The 14589-nt window shown below is 37.6% G+C and overlaps 1 protein-coding gene across 1 annotated transcript in view; it reads left to right on the top strand.

The window, feature by feature from the left end:
* Positions 1-13236, top strand: part of Cadm2 (cell adhesion molecule 2) — a 938204-nt gene extending 924968 nt beyond the window's left edge. The window contains exons 10-11 of the mRNA XM_032899174.1: positions 9840-9965; positions 11086-13236. Coding sequence (XP_032755065.1) covers positions 9840-9965; positions 11086-11204 — 245 coding nt within the window. The 3' untranslated portion in view covers positions 11205-13236. The remainder of the gene's footprint in view (positions 1-9839; positions 9966-11085) is intronic.
* The last annotated feature ends 1353 nt before the right edge of the window (positions 13237-14589 follow it).

Here is a 14589-nt window from a genome sequence, read left to right on the forward strand (position 1 = left end):
CTGCCAAGGATATTCTTGTTCCCCTTTTAAAGAAGGAGTGAAGCATTCACATTTTGATCATCAGTCTTGAGTTTCATTTGTTCTAGGCATCTAGGGTAATTCAAGCATTTGGGCTAATAGCCACTTATCAATGAGTGCATACCATGTGTGTTTTTCTGTGATTGGGTTACCTCACTCAGGATGATATTTGCCAGTTCCATCCATTTGCCTATGAATTTCACAAAGTCATTGTTTTTTATAGCTGAGTAATATTCCATTGTGTAGATGTACCACATTTTCTGTATCCATTCCTCTGTTGAAGGGCATCTGGGTTCTTTCCAGCTTCTGGCTATTATAAATAAGGCTGCAATGAACATAGTGGAGCATGTGTCTTTTTTATATGTTGGGGCATCTTTTGGGTATATGCCCAAGAGAGGTATAGCTGGGTCCTCAGGTAGTTCAATGTCCAAGTTTCTGAGGAACCTCCAGACTGATTTCCAGAATGGTTGTACCAGTCTGCAATCCCACCAACAATGGAGGAGTGTTCCTCTTTCTCCACATCCTTGCCAGCATTTGCTGTCACCTGAGTTTTTGATCTTAGTCATTCTCACTGGTGTGAGGTGAAATCTCAGGGTTGTTTTGATTTTCAGCATAAGAATTTAATACTATCCTACCACTAGCTTGATTTGCTTGGTTCTTAGAAGTGAGTAAAACTGTTGAGGTTGCATTACAAATACATGGTAAAACCTTTAAATTCATGAAAATTTGCATCTTCAATGATGATCCTACTTAAGTATAGGAATTAATGCCTAGGGATAAGCTCTTGAACTAAATAGTTTGCTGAAAGTGAGGTGGTTGAAGTAATCACTTAGACCTGGAATTTGCATAAGGAGAAAGAGAGAGAATGTGGTGTAGGATGAAGCAAGCCTAGCAGGAGGTCACTGATGATGGAGAGACATCTAAAGATGGACAGACATCTGAAAATACATCATGAGGAAGGATGCAAACCCACCCCAGACCTCCGCCAAATCTTTCCAAAGTGGGCAGAAGCTTAGCCGTCTGAAACTGAATTTAATAGTTACTGGTAAATGTTACAAATATTAGTTCACAAAGGGGTCCCATAGTTTATACAGTTTTGCATCTAAAATTACTGTGAGTTGCTTAGTCAACAGCTTGAGTGAATTGAATAAAACATACATTCATAATCTATGGCCTGAATGATTTAAAGCTCAACAAAATATACCCTCCCGTTCAATCCTAGCCATACAAATTTCCATCAGGTTATTTGCAACACTGTCATACCCTGCTATTAATACTTTCCCATCTTTCGACTCCTCAGCCATTTACCATGGTACTCAGTTGCCATCGCAATGTCAAAAGTGCTAAGTGACTCTTTTAAGGGGAGGCTATTATTTTCCCTCTATGCATCTTATCCCATCAGTTTTTTCAACATAGTTCTAATATTTATGTAATGTTTATTTTTAGATACTTTTTATGTTGTTTCATGGGCGTTCATACATTTGCCTTTGTTGTTCTTATATGATAAGAGTTATTTATATTCTAAGCCTGAGATTAAAAATCTGGAGAAAACAGAAAATCACACAAGTTGTCAAAACACAGAGAATCATTGTCACTGGAATGTTGGCCCAGAATGGACATCCACATCACTGAACGCCCACAGCTTTGGAACAGTCACCAAAGAGGTACCATGAAGATTGTAAGGGCCAGCAGTCTTGGCATACCAAAATAATATAGTGTTCTCTAGACACAGTGAGAACAGTCCATTGATCAAATCATATCATCTGTGGCTACTTACATTGAAACTGTGCAGTGTCACAGCAGGCAACATTCTAACATAGACGGTAAGTGGTTCAAGAGCCTCCTGTCCTCTAACTGAGAAATTTAGACAATCAGTGCCCTCTGGGGTAGGGACAAATGGGGTTTCATAATGGTATGGTCATTGGTTGTCTCAACATCTAGGATTATGAAATCATCACAAATTGGAATAAATTATTATTATTATTATTATTATTATTATTATTATTATTATTATCATATCATTTTTACAGTCCAGTCAATATCCCTCTCTCGGTTCACCCTCAGACAATTCATCATCTCATTCTTCCTCACCCATATCCAAGAGGTTGTCCCCACACTCCAACCCACCAGGCCTCCCCACTCCCTGGGGCCGCAAGTCTCTTGATGGTTAGGTGCATTTTCTCTCACTGAGGACAGACCAGGCAGTCCTCTGTTGTATATGTGTCAGGGGCCTCAGATCAGCCAATGTATGCTACCTGTTTGGTGACTCTGTGTATGAGAGGTCTCAGGGACCCAGGTTAGTTGAGACTGCCCTACTCCTCAGCTTCTTCCAGTCTTTTCCTAATTCAACCACAGAGGATCCTGGTTTCTGTCCATTGGTTGGCTTTAAGTATCTGCATCTGACCCTTTCAGCTTCTTGTTGGGCCTCTCTAGTTCTCCATTAGTCCTTTGGTATTCTAGTGATTGAGGTAGTGAGCCTTAATGAAAGACTAGTTCGCATTACCAAAAGCAGTTCACTGACTCTGAGAAGCTCAATGTATCCAGCACAGGGTCTAATCTGTCTGAAGTAGAGATGCATAAACCACCTGGCCTCCCACATCCTCTTGACCTAACACTTTAGACTTACCTCACGCTGTACTTTAATTTTAATTTATCCTGCTTATTTTTAAACATGGAACATGGTGGATTTAGAAACCCATACATGTTTGCAGTGCTGTATTTGTTTTAAAGACATGTGAAACTAAGCACTTCATGCCCAGCCATGATTTTGCAAATAGGACTTTATAGTTTATGACTTTTCCAGATTGTAATTTCAAATAAATTTATAGTGTAATGTGATCATCCACATTTTAATATCAAGAATTACTTATCATAAATATCATTTGACATAAGTTTCTCTTTAGAATATTTTATTCTAAAAGCATCAAAACCCACTGTAAAAAGATGTTAAGCTCAGAAATCTTTAAACTCTTAGCTTCCATTTCCTGTTCTCTATCCATTGCTGGTGGACAAGAATTTTAATGCAACACAGCAAAGTCTGGTTGCATTTACTCACTTCCATGGTCACAGACTACCTTTGGAAAATCATGAGCTAACACTTGAGGACAAATAATTATCTTTAAGGATAGATGATGTATTTATTTGAATAATAATGCAAATTTAGGCATCTATAAAGAACTGTGGAGGCTACACTTTATCTTTTATTTCTCTGACAGTAGGAGATGAATTGAAGGCTGTATAAGACATCCTTGCTGGGATTTATCCATTTAAATTATGCATTATCCCTGCATTGCTCAGATGGTACTCACCTGATCCTCATCCTCTTACTTTAGTTGCTAAGATTAGAAATCACAGAGAGATTTTTAGTCTAACAGATGATAGTGAAATAAAAAGCAAATCCAATAATTCATAGTGAATGTCAAGTTTTAAACATATTTTTGGCAGGAGAGATATAAAGAAGCTCCATATCTAAATTATCATTAAAATATTTAAATCAACAGGCTACACCTGTATTTGTTTTCTTGAGATGAAACCTGCAATATTTTGCATTAATTATAAAGGTAATTGGAGGGGGGTAATAATTAGTGCTGTGGAAAACTGTCCCAAAGTTATAAGGGATCCGTAACTGGTAAGACACCAAGTCATAATGGAAAGGAAATGATGAACCTTTAAATTTCAACTCAACAGTTACCAAGAAACTCCCCCAAAAGTACATTCCTAGATTCGGGTTGCTCCTCTCCCTGAGTTCTGACAATGATCCTTGCCTTCAAGTTCAAAGTTGTCCTAGTTCAGGCAAAGAAAACTAACTAAAATTCTTTGAGACTAATGATAATTGGGCCACCTCTTACCTGTTGCTGTCTTAAGGACCAGGTATACTGCATGTTGAGAAGTTCTGCCCACATTTCTGACCCAAGAGGAACCTGCCTTTGGGCACAGGGACCTAGAAGCAGTCAGGGGCAGGACCTTTCTGGTTTCTTCCTGCACTGAGAACCAAAAACCAGTCGCCAGGAGTGCCTACACACCTGAGAGCAGAGGTGAGACCAACCCTTCTGCACCAGGCTTCAGGTCACACAAACCCAGCAGCAGATCTCCGTTCCCAGATCCAGCTGAAAGAAAACAGGTCTACAGGCCCACAGGAGGGTCAAGCCACTGTTGGAGACAGCAAGACAAGCTAACACCAGAGACAACCTGATGGCGAGAGGCAAGTACAGGAACCTAAGTAACAGAAACCAAGACTACTTGACATTATCAGAGCCCAGTTCTCCCACCAAAGCAAATACTGGATATCCAAACACACCAGAAAAACAATATTTGGATTTAAAATCACATTTCATGATGATAGAGGACTTTAAGAAGGACATAAATAACTCCCTTAAAGAAATACAGGAGAACACAGGTAAACAAGTAGAAGCCCTTAAAGAGGAAAACAAAATTCCCTTGAGAAGTTCATAAGACAAATTACTAAACATTCCCTCTTCAAGTCCTTATAGGGCCATCAACAAACTCAGAAGACTGTTCATCACAGAGTGCAAGAGGCTACTCCCTCACCCATGTCTGAGTATATCTATAAGTTCTAACCTGGCAACCCAGAGCCTGGAGACAATATGGAAATGCAAATACCCTGTGGTCTGCACACGCCTCCAGAAGAGATCATTAGTGTTACCCCATGTATCCACCATACCCAGCTGAAGGGCGCTACAGAGACAGTCAGATGGTTCATCACTAGGTCTCCTGCAGTGCAATCTCTGGGATAGTGCCAGAAGTTCAGCCCTTTGTGATGAAACCCTTTGCTGAGGGACTAGGCCAGTACTGTCCTGTCCAAGGTGACAAATGTGGAACTGTCATACCTGATTACATCGTAAACACAACATCCCATCAGTATTTGGAACCTACTTTACTTCTTGTAGCAGGACATCTGTTCAGTCTGCCATATTGGATTACATCAGTCACTTTAAGGAAGTCATTGAGAGGCCCTATCACAGTATCATCTAGCACGAGGCTGGCTAGTTCAATGGCTAAAGTTTTACAGAATCAGATACTGGGATGGACCAGACAAAGTGCCAGGTAATGCATTATTTGGGTGTTAGATATCCACCCCTCTTGTGTCCCCCTCAGGAGGGCCTCTCCAGAGTGCAGGGCAGTCCAAAGTCTGTTTTTTAAAGCTTAATTTATTAGCATGGATAATGGCAAGGGTCTACAAAAAATGCCTGCCAACTGTTAGAAACAGGATCAAGCTTTTTTGAAGATAAGCTGCTAGCCTTTGCCAACTACCCAATGCCCAGACAAGATCCCCTTTGCAAAATCTTGTTTAAGATCAAAAAAGCTCTGACTTTAAGTGATGAAGCTGTCAGAACCGTGAGCAAACACTCTAGGAGCAGAAAAGCAAAGGATAGTTTCCTCTGGTGCACCTCAGAGGTGGAGGTGTGGGTTTCGGCCAGCAATGTCACTGAGCTGAAAAGATTAATGTTCCCAACAAAAAGGCAGATGTCTTAAGCCAGATGAGACACCACACGATAGAAAGCCCCTGGTCAAGAGAGCCAAACCGGCTATGGTTGCTGAGATATAATAGCTACCAGGTTTCAGATGGCCTGAACCAAAACGGGCCAGTGTCCTACAGAAGAGGACCAATGGATTTCACAGAGGCTATAGACATTTTCATGGATATCATAACTGTCCTCATCTGCAAAACCTTCCTTAGGCTGTGGAAAGCCATTCCACCATTGCTGCCCGGAAGCCCCCCACCCCTGGTGTCACCAGAGCAACAGCGGCCTCCACAGCCACAGTTGCTGCTAGAAGGGCTGAGAGGCAGATAGATGTCAGTCTGCAAGAAGTCATGTGCTACTGTGGGACAGTGACTGACATATTCCTGGGGTGGCCCCTTCTATTTTAAAACTTTTTCCAACCAAGAGACATAAAGTGACACATAGTAAATACAACCAAACAGATTTAGACTAGGTGGTTGGTGAGATCCCAGTTGGACCCAAGATACCATCATTTTTGGCTTGTTTCCCCTACATGTCCTATGTGGAAAGTACCCTAATGATCTAGGTGACTCTGTAGTTTTCTGGTTTGGGTGGAGGCATCAGGAGTTGACAGGAGGCAGCATCTCAGGGTACACACTCCCTAGGAACTATCTATTCCTTACAGCAGCACCATTTATCAAAGATGCCTTTTTGTCCCATTGTATATTTTTGGCTTCTTTGTCAAAGATCAAGTGTCCATAGGTGTGTGGTGTTATTTCTGGATCTCCAATTCTATTTCATTGGTCAACCTGTGTTCTGTACTAATACCACGAAGTTTTTACCACTATTGTTCTGTAGTACAGGTTGAGGTCAGGGATAGTGATTGCCCCAGAAGTTCTATTGTTATGAATTGTTTTTGCTATTCTGTATTTTATGCTTTTACAGATGAATTTGAGAATTGCTCTCTCCATGTCTTTGAAGAATTGTGTTGGGATTTTGATGGGAATTGTGTTGCCTCTGTAGATTGCTTTTGGTAGGATGGCCATTTCTACTATCTCAATTCTGCCAAGCCATGAGCAAGGGAGACCTCTCCATTTTCTGAAATCTTCAATTTCTTTCTTGAGAGACTTGAAGTTATTGTCATATTGATCTTTCACATGCTTGGTTAGAGTTACCCCAAGATATTTTATATGTTTGAGGCTATTGTGAAGGGTGTTTTTCCCCTAATTTCTTTCTCAGCCCTTTTATCATTTGTATAAAGGAAGGCTACTGATTTATTTGAGTTAATTCAGTGAGAGAAGATGCACCTAACCCTCAAGAGACTTGAGACCACAGGGAGTGGCTAGAGCTTGTGGGGTAGTAGTGGGAGGTTGGGGAGGGTGGGGATATCCTTAGGAGATGAGAAGGGGGAGATATGGGATGTGGAACAGTCAAAGGGTGAACCAGGACGGGGGAAACGACTGGACTGTAAATGAGATTAAAGAATTTTTAAAAAGTAATTTAAAAATAAATTTTAAAAAAGGAAATCGTAATTTGCTAGCATACAGTGAACTTGCCAAAATCATGTAGCCTCCCCATTCTTTGCCTTTTATGCACAAAAGAAACCACATCCCATTTGAGACACTTCAGTTAGCAAGAACAGTTAGAGAAAGCAAACTTTCAGGGGCCAGAAAGCAAGGTTGGTACATTCAAGGACTCTTCCAGATACTAAGACTATGGATTAGATCTTTGATGGATTAAATTTTTGCTACCAATTTGGAAAGTATCGGGGCCTACTGACTAGGCTCTAAAAAAGGTGCCTCTAAATGGCATTAATTGTGCTAAGGCCTCCTGGACTACTAAAGTCTAAGGGCCTGTTCTAAAAACTCGTTAATAAATTAGTATACATCACATAAAATGCATTATACATATGACTTGTAAATTGTTAAGATGATAATATAAGTTACTGTGGTTATCTTTTGTTATGATGTAGTATTTTACATTGTTAGCCATAAGCCTTTATGTCATGAGGCAAAAGTTAGACTTTATTACATAAAATTTTAAGACTGGCCTATGGTTGAGAAGACTGCAAATGACAGAAAAGGGAAGGGGAGTTATTTATAAAGTATAATACTGCTTATAAAGTTAGCATTCTAAACAGAAAATGCGAACATAAAAGGCTTCTCCAGCTTTGACTGCAACCACGAGTAAGGACTTCAAGGCTTCACTATTGAGCTCACCAAAATCAAACCTAAGCACTGGTCACGCCTTACAGCTCATTGAAAAACTAGATATTCTCTACTGAAACATGTTCTATAAAACAGGGCAAATCACTGACTAATATACGATATGCAAATATCTGTAAAGTGATATAAGCAACATGAAGAAAATGAAGGATAATGTAGGTCTCCAAGGGAAAGATAGCAAAATATACAAAAATCTTAAAGGAATAAATAAAATTCTTGAAAAGATATCAAAGAATTAATGTAAGATAACTCAAGGGTTGAAGAGAATGTAACAAGACTGTAGTATAAAGTTAAAAAAAAAGAAAAAAGAAAGAAAAAAGAAAAAAAGAAGCGACTCATGACATAAAAGGAAAAATCACGAAAGAAATTGAGACGTCTTGAATCTCCAAAATTCTGATGGTGAAATGCAGAATACAGATTATGAACTTTGATGTCGGAGTGGAGCGAAAATGTCTTTTCTCTTTTCATTTTGTTCTTTTTTTAAGGTGAGCGGGGATTGCTACAAATATATAGATATTCGAATCTGTATAAAATGCTAAAGGTAGCTGATTGGCAGATTGTGGTGTTGGTTTTTCAAAGTTGAGGTCTTCGTACCCTCCTGAGTGATCTTTCAAGCACTTCACGGCACGTTCTCCATATTACAGGCGTGGTATCCACTCTTTAATTATCATTGTTCCTACATACGAGCTAAGGGAAAACCACTCACGACAGCGTGTCAGACTAGAATCACAAGATCCTTCAGCTTTGACGATACGGTTTTCTCTTTGCTTTCAACCTGGAAGGCCCTATGCCAGGATGCATTAGAAGCAGGCGCTGTAAAGCAGGACCGTCATCGGCACAATTCAGCTTTTATATTCCATTTCTTCCTTTCACACGTTTTTGGTTTCTATAGATTGTTCGAACTTTTAAACCCAGGTTGTTATTTTCGTTTGGTTATGATTCTTTGACAGGACACTGGTTCCATTAAATATCGCACTCCTAAATCTATTTGTCAGGTACCTGTCTCTACAGCCACTCTTTGAGATTTTGAAAGCATTAGTGCCAGCCGTAACTTATTTGTTGCCTTTCTCCTTCTGAATCCTGCCTCTAAAATATCAGGAAGTACATGGGGATCTTTGCAAGACGACAGTTGGGAGAGGAAACTGACCTTTGCCAGAGAGCAGAGCCTTAATGTATTTTCTTAAGTCAAAGTTTCTTTGGGTTTTGTTCCTTGTTATGCGACTTTCATAAATGGCAATTTTCAAACATTTGCTTATCTAAACATCTACAATTTTTTTTATCTTTTTATCCTTTGCTGGTTACCTCTTTCCAATAAAATCGTACTAACAGCAGAATGTAAAGGTTCTTGATAGTCCTTTCCAATCATTGTTTGGAAAAATACAAATCCAATGAGCATTTCATTCTCAATGTTTATTCATGTTTCGCCTCCTAGTGACATTTACGGTTGTGCAAGCCTGTCACACACTATATTACTCCATCAGATTCTGAGTCATCTCTCCAAAATCATCCTGCTCTCTCCTTCTCAGTTCCCTCTGATGAAATTATTTGTTATGATTATCTGGACTTAAACTTTGATCCTCCCAAGGTATTATTGTTAGATTTATCTTAAGAGCATTCATCAATTTTCATAGCTTTTAATATTATTTGTGTAGTGATAAATAGCAAATTATTGTACTAGACTCCAGGTTTTCCATCGTAATGATCTTTTTTTAAATTTACCTATGAATTTTCTATATCATGAGTAAACATATATGTATATGTACATATATATATTAAAGAGGTTCACATATACATTTATTCTTCCAAATGTGTATACTAAGTAAAAACATGTAACATCAAAAGCTTATATATATATATATATATATATATATATATATATATAATTCATGTCATATTTTCCTTAAACTGTAAACTCCACGGTAGAAGTTATTAACATGTCCAATCTTCTATCTCCAGGTGTTTTTTGCACTGTAGCCATACAACCAATGTTTGTTGACTGAATGATTGACACAATACATTTCAATGCAAATTTGTTTTAATAGAAACATGCTCTTTTAAAAGGACTCCTCCGGCTCCAGATCGGTACTTCAGGAGAAAGTAACCGACTAAAACACCGCTCTTCATTCTCTTGCAGATCCCAATTCTCTGGCTGGTCAGAATGGCCCTGACCATGCTCTCATAGGAGGGATAGTGGCTGTGGTTGTATTCGTTACCCTGTGCTCCATATTTCTGCTTGGCCGATATCTGGCAAGACATAAAGGTGAGCAACAGTTAGAGAAAGCCCTCTTGGTTTTGATAAAAATCTTGCAAACACTGATTTTGACATATTATAGGGTGTATGTTTCTTGAGTGATTGAAGGCAGGGATGCAGATTAGAGGGATTTGCAGATGTAAACTCCATACTAACTCAGGGAAGGGGTGATAAGTGTTATTTCGAATGGGTTAACAGTAATTTTATTAACTCTACTATGAGGTAAATGCTGTGCTACCTTTAAAAGTGGAAAAAATGTCTATATTTTTATAAATAAAAACATGCAGGGGGGTGGGAAGGGGGTGGAAACACCCTTAAGAAAGAAGGAGAGGGGAATGGGATAGGGGACTTATGCCTGGGAAACCGGGGAAGGGAATAACATTTGAAATGTAAATTAAAAAATCCAATAATAAAAAAGAAATATTAGTTATATTCTCCTCACGATTATGTTAGCTTTCAAATACACATAAATTATGATTGAGTATTTTGGTTTACCTTGCTTATACAATTTTATTGAAAGATATAAATGAATAGAGGGAGGGAGGGAGAGATTTATGAGTCAGGAAATTATGATTTTAACAAAGTAAAATTTTTAGAAATTTCATTTTTATGATATTCCAATCTAAACATTATTGACATACATTAGCTCAGTGAGATTTTCATGCCCAGGAGTATTTGGCCAAAACAAAGCAGACTTCTATTCTTTTCTTGACCTGTTTTGTCTTGTTTTGGTGTTCTTTGTCATATTGGTTTTTATGTTAAGTTTCATTTTCTTTGTTTTGGAAGTTCAGATGTGAGTAAACATGATAAATCATGGTAAAAGATTTAAGACTATTGTCAACTATATGCATCTTAACAAAGAACCCTAATGGTTTCAGCTAAATTCAATCCATCATTAAAGAATCAAAAGTTACATAGTGGTCATTTCAGTCTCCCTCCTGCCTCAGTTTCACTTGAAATACATCTCTTCAAATAAGAAAAGAAGATAGAATTTTAAATGTTTGAATTGTGTGGTTCTATCGCTTCTCAGAATATTGTCCATTTCACCAAGGCTGGGTCAAGTTTTTCTCTTAACGCTAGTTATTTTGTGAGATGCCCAGAACTAACACCCTTCTTCCCCCATCCACAGGAACATATCTCACAAACGAAGCTAAAGGAGCCGAAGACGCACCAGATGCCGACACAGCCATTATCAATGCTGAAGGCAGCCAAGTCAATGCCGAAGAGAAAAAAGAGTATTTCATTTAAAATTCAGGCTCCAAGTTCTGAGTTTTACCTACCAGGCTGACTGCTGGAGAAAACTGGCAATCATCTCTCAAAAATCATTCCAACCATCTTCTCCTACTACTTTTATTAACACCCATACTGTACTGCTCTCAGTAGCCAGTGTATACCAACAATCAGCAGTTGAAAGCATCATTCTTTAATTACTGTACCATCCATAATGCAGGACATTTCTTATTGCCTAAATTTTACACCATTGCTCTTTTAACATACAGTGCTTGAATATACAGCCTTAACAATGTTAATCATCTCACTGGATCATGATACTGAGTTGTTTTTATACATTGAAGAAATGTATGCAGAGCCCCGCCCCCACATTTGTTTTCCATTAAGCCACAGACTTTATCGTTTGCCATTGGACAGTTATCACAAGTCCCAGGATTAGGTGATGACCTACTATGTTTAAGCTTAATCGAAGATTAGAGGTTTACAAACAGTGTTTTCTACCTGTCTATCTTCAAAGATAACATGTTGTAGAAACATACTCCCTAGAAAACACAAACTGAAAACCACCGTAGTATACTTTCTGGAATGTTTGAGGTTATACTGGTAACACTGTATCAAGTTGCTACTTTAAAATTTAGTGTTTGATACAGGCGCCATGTGTATTGATTATACTCATGACATGACACCTTATACTATTATATAGATCCTACCATTAGGTTATTGTAGCTTCATTTACCAATAAATTATTACAAACATTTAACTGCTTTGGGAATCATAAAGATTTCATTCATTTCTCTATTTGATTCTATAATTTATTTGTTCCATATGGATTCACCTGCCTAAACAAAACTGAAGTAGGGCACAATTTTGAGACATTTTAGTATCTGTATATAGTGCATATAATAAATCCAATTAAACATTATTTGATACATATTTAACTTTTTTGGCTGTAGGTTATTCAGTCATAAGTACGCATTTTCTAACGTTCATTATATCCCTTTAGATATTACATAAACTGATATTATAAGTAGATAACATGTATTAGTATTTTTGTCTGTATGTCCTAGCACTGTCAACAACAAATTTTTGTAGTTCTTGTTAATTTTATTTGTTATACAATGGAAGCACAATGTTACAAGGAAAGGTAATTTTAAGCTAAACAACCAGTGCGCAGCCTCAGGTTTTAAATCACAACCACAGTTGAATAATAACCTAAAAACCAACTCTTAGTTTGATTTAATTAAAAAAAACTTTACACATTTTCATTTGGCAGGTTTCAGAGCTGCTTAACTACATTGATTTGCCAAAAAGGAAGTGTTTATGATATTTTTTCTGCATAAATGAGCTAATTCTTTGTATTAAATTCCTGTCTATGCATTCTATGAGGTACAAACTTATGAAACAGAGAGTGATAGAGAACCCAGGCCATGCTCCTAACTCCAAGGTGAAAGTCTCTTTTTCTGGATTATTTTAAATTTTTGGTACATTGAACTATTATAAAATTCTGTAATCTTAAATATATCACAAAGCCAATACAAAGTCTTCTTTCTTTGGATGAAATATAACATTGGTAGAATAGTTTTTATTACATTTATTGGAAGTTAATGAACAAAGATCCAGTTAGATGAAAAAAATTATTTTCCCACTTATAAGCATTGCACCTTTAAGAAGAAAACAAAAATTACGATATGGTAGCTGTACTTGTGATGTCTAACAGCCTGGTGGAGTTTTAAAAATACCTTGGAACTTATTTGGGGGCGGGGAGCAAGAATGATTTAATACACTATCCTATGTTAATAACAAATGAAAGGCAAAGGGTGCTGTATATTAGATTATTTATCAGAAAAGTATCAAACATTTAAGGACAATGTTAGAATTTTTAAGTTTCTTTTTTTAATTGTATAGCATTTATCTTGTTGATTTCTTACAAAAGAAAAAGGACGATGTCCGTCAAGCAGCACTTTTTCAAAATATACAGAGCATAAATAATATGATGTGGTTGAGTGTTAACATAATAAATCATATACAGTATGACATTTTAAGGAAATAAGTCTGCATTGATGTGATTGCATGCTTGTTTTTACAGTTCACTCCATACCATCTGTGAAAAAATGCAATAATATGTTAATATAGTACGGTAGTTGGAGAGAATCAGGTAGGTGCCTCTAGACACATTGAAACTAGAATAGGTCTATAAACTGCTCATATCTTTCCATGCATAATCTTTAGGAAGACTCCACACAGCAAAATTCATCCCGTTAGTACAGAATGGAAAGGTTCTTACTGCTAAGTGTGTTGTATAACGGCATCATCAATTGCTATTTAAAGCCTAATTCAGGACACATTTACAAAATTGCTACTCTTCATCGATGCTGTATTTATATCCTTCTTCATCTATATTCTACTTGGCTCCAACTGCTAAAATTGTTGCCTAAATAACACAAACATTATTTATAACACTGTAAAATTAGAAACCCCAAATCATTTGTATTTCAAGACTTTGACTCTTTTAACCCTTCTGAGGAATACACAAACCCATTGGAGTTTGTAAAATGAAAATCGCTGGCAGATAAAAATTAGTAGGCTCTAATCGAATTGTTTTCAGTTAAATGTAGCTAATTTGGATTGAGTGACGTTTCCTGACATGGAAAAAAAAGTGATGGAGTTATACTTTCCTGCATTGAAAGGTTATCTGGTTTTCACGGAAGGAAACAAGTTAGAAGAACTGTGGGCATTCCCCATTCCAGCAAATAAAAAATAAATGAAGTAAGATTTCTAAGTTGGACTCATGTCAACTGAGAAGCCTGAAATGTGCCCAATTGTATGCACATGGAGCCTCTCTGTCTCTGCTAAGGGAGTTCAGTAGGTAGGACACGCAGTGAAAGGAACGTGTGCACGCACTGCTCAAAGACTTTGAGCACCATTCGTTACTAAAGGATGTCCTCTCTGCCAGAAGTGTTTGCAGTGTGCACTGATTGTCCTCCAGCAGTAAGATCTAACCAACATTCTTCTTCTCTTCTTTTCCTTTTTGAATGTCCTGGGAAGAATGGTGACCAAGACTATAAGAAAAAAGGAAATGTTATGAGTAATGACAAAATACCCCATTGGAAAATGTGTGTGTGTGTGTGTGTGTGTGTGTGTGTGTGTGTGTGTGTACTGAAGAGAAGAAAGATGAAAACAAACACAGAGAAAGAGATTCCAACTTGTTTTCTTTGACCAGAAATTGCAAGAAGCAATTTAAGGAACCTGATATTGGGATTTAATGTAGAAACCGGATGATCTCATTAAAGATGTTCAGTCCTTCATAGAAACTTTCCAATCATAATAACAAGTAGAGAAAGGAAGAACAACTTTCCTGACTATGGCAAAGAAACTAACACCTCATTGGTTTTGCTCGGGTTTT

The sequence above is a fragment of the Rattus rattus genome, chromosome 4 (genome assembly GCF_011064425.1).
Source record: "Rattus rattus isolate New Zealand chromosome 4, Rrattus_CSIRO_v1, whole genome shotgun sequence".
NCBI lineage: Eukaryota > Metazoa > Chordata > Mammalia > Rodentia > Muridae > Rattus > Rattus rattus.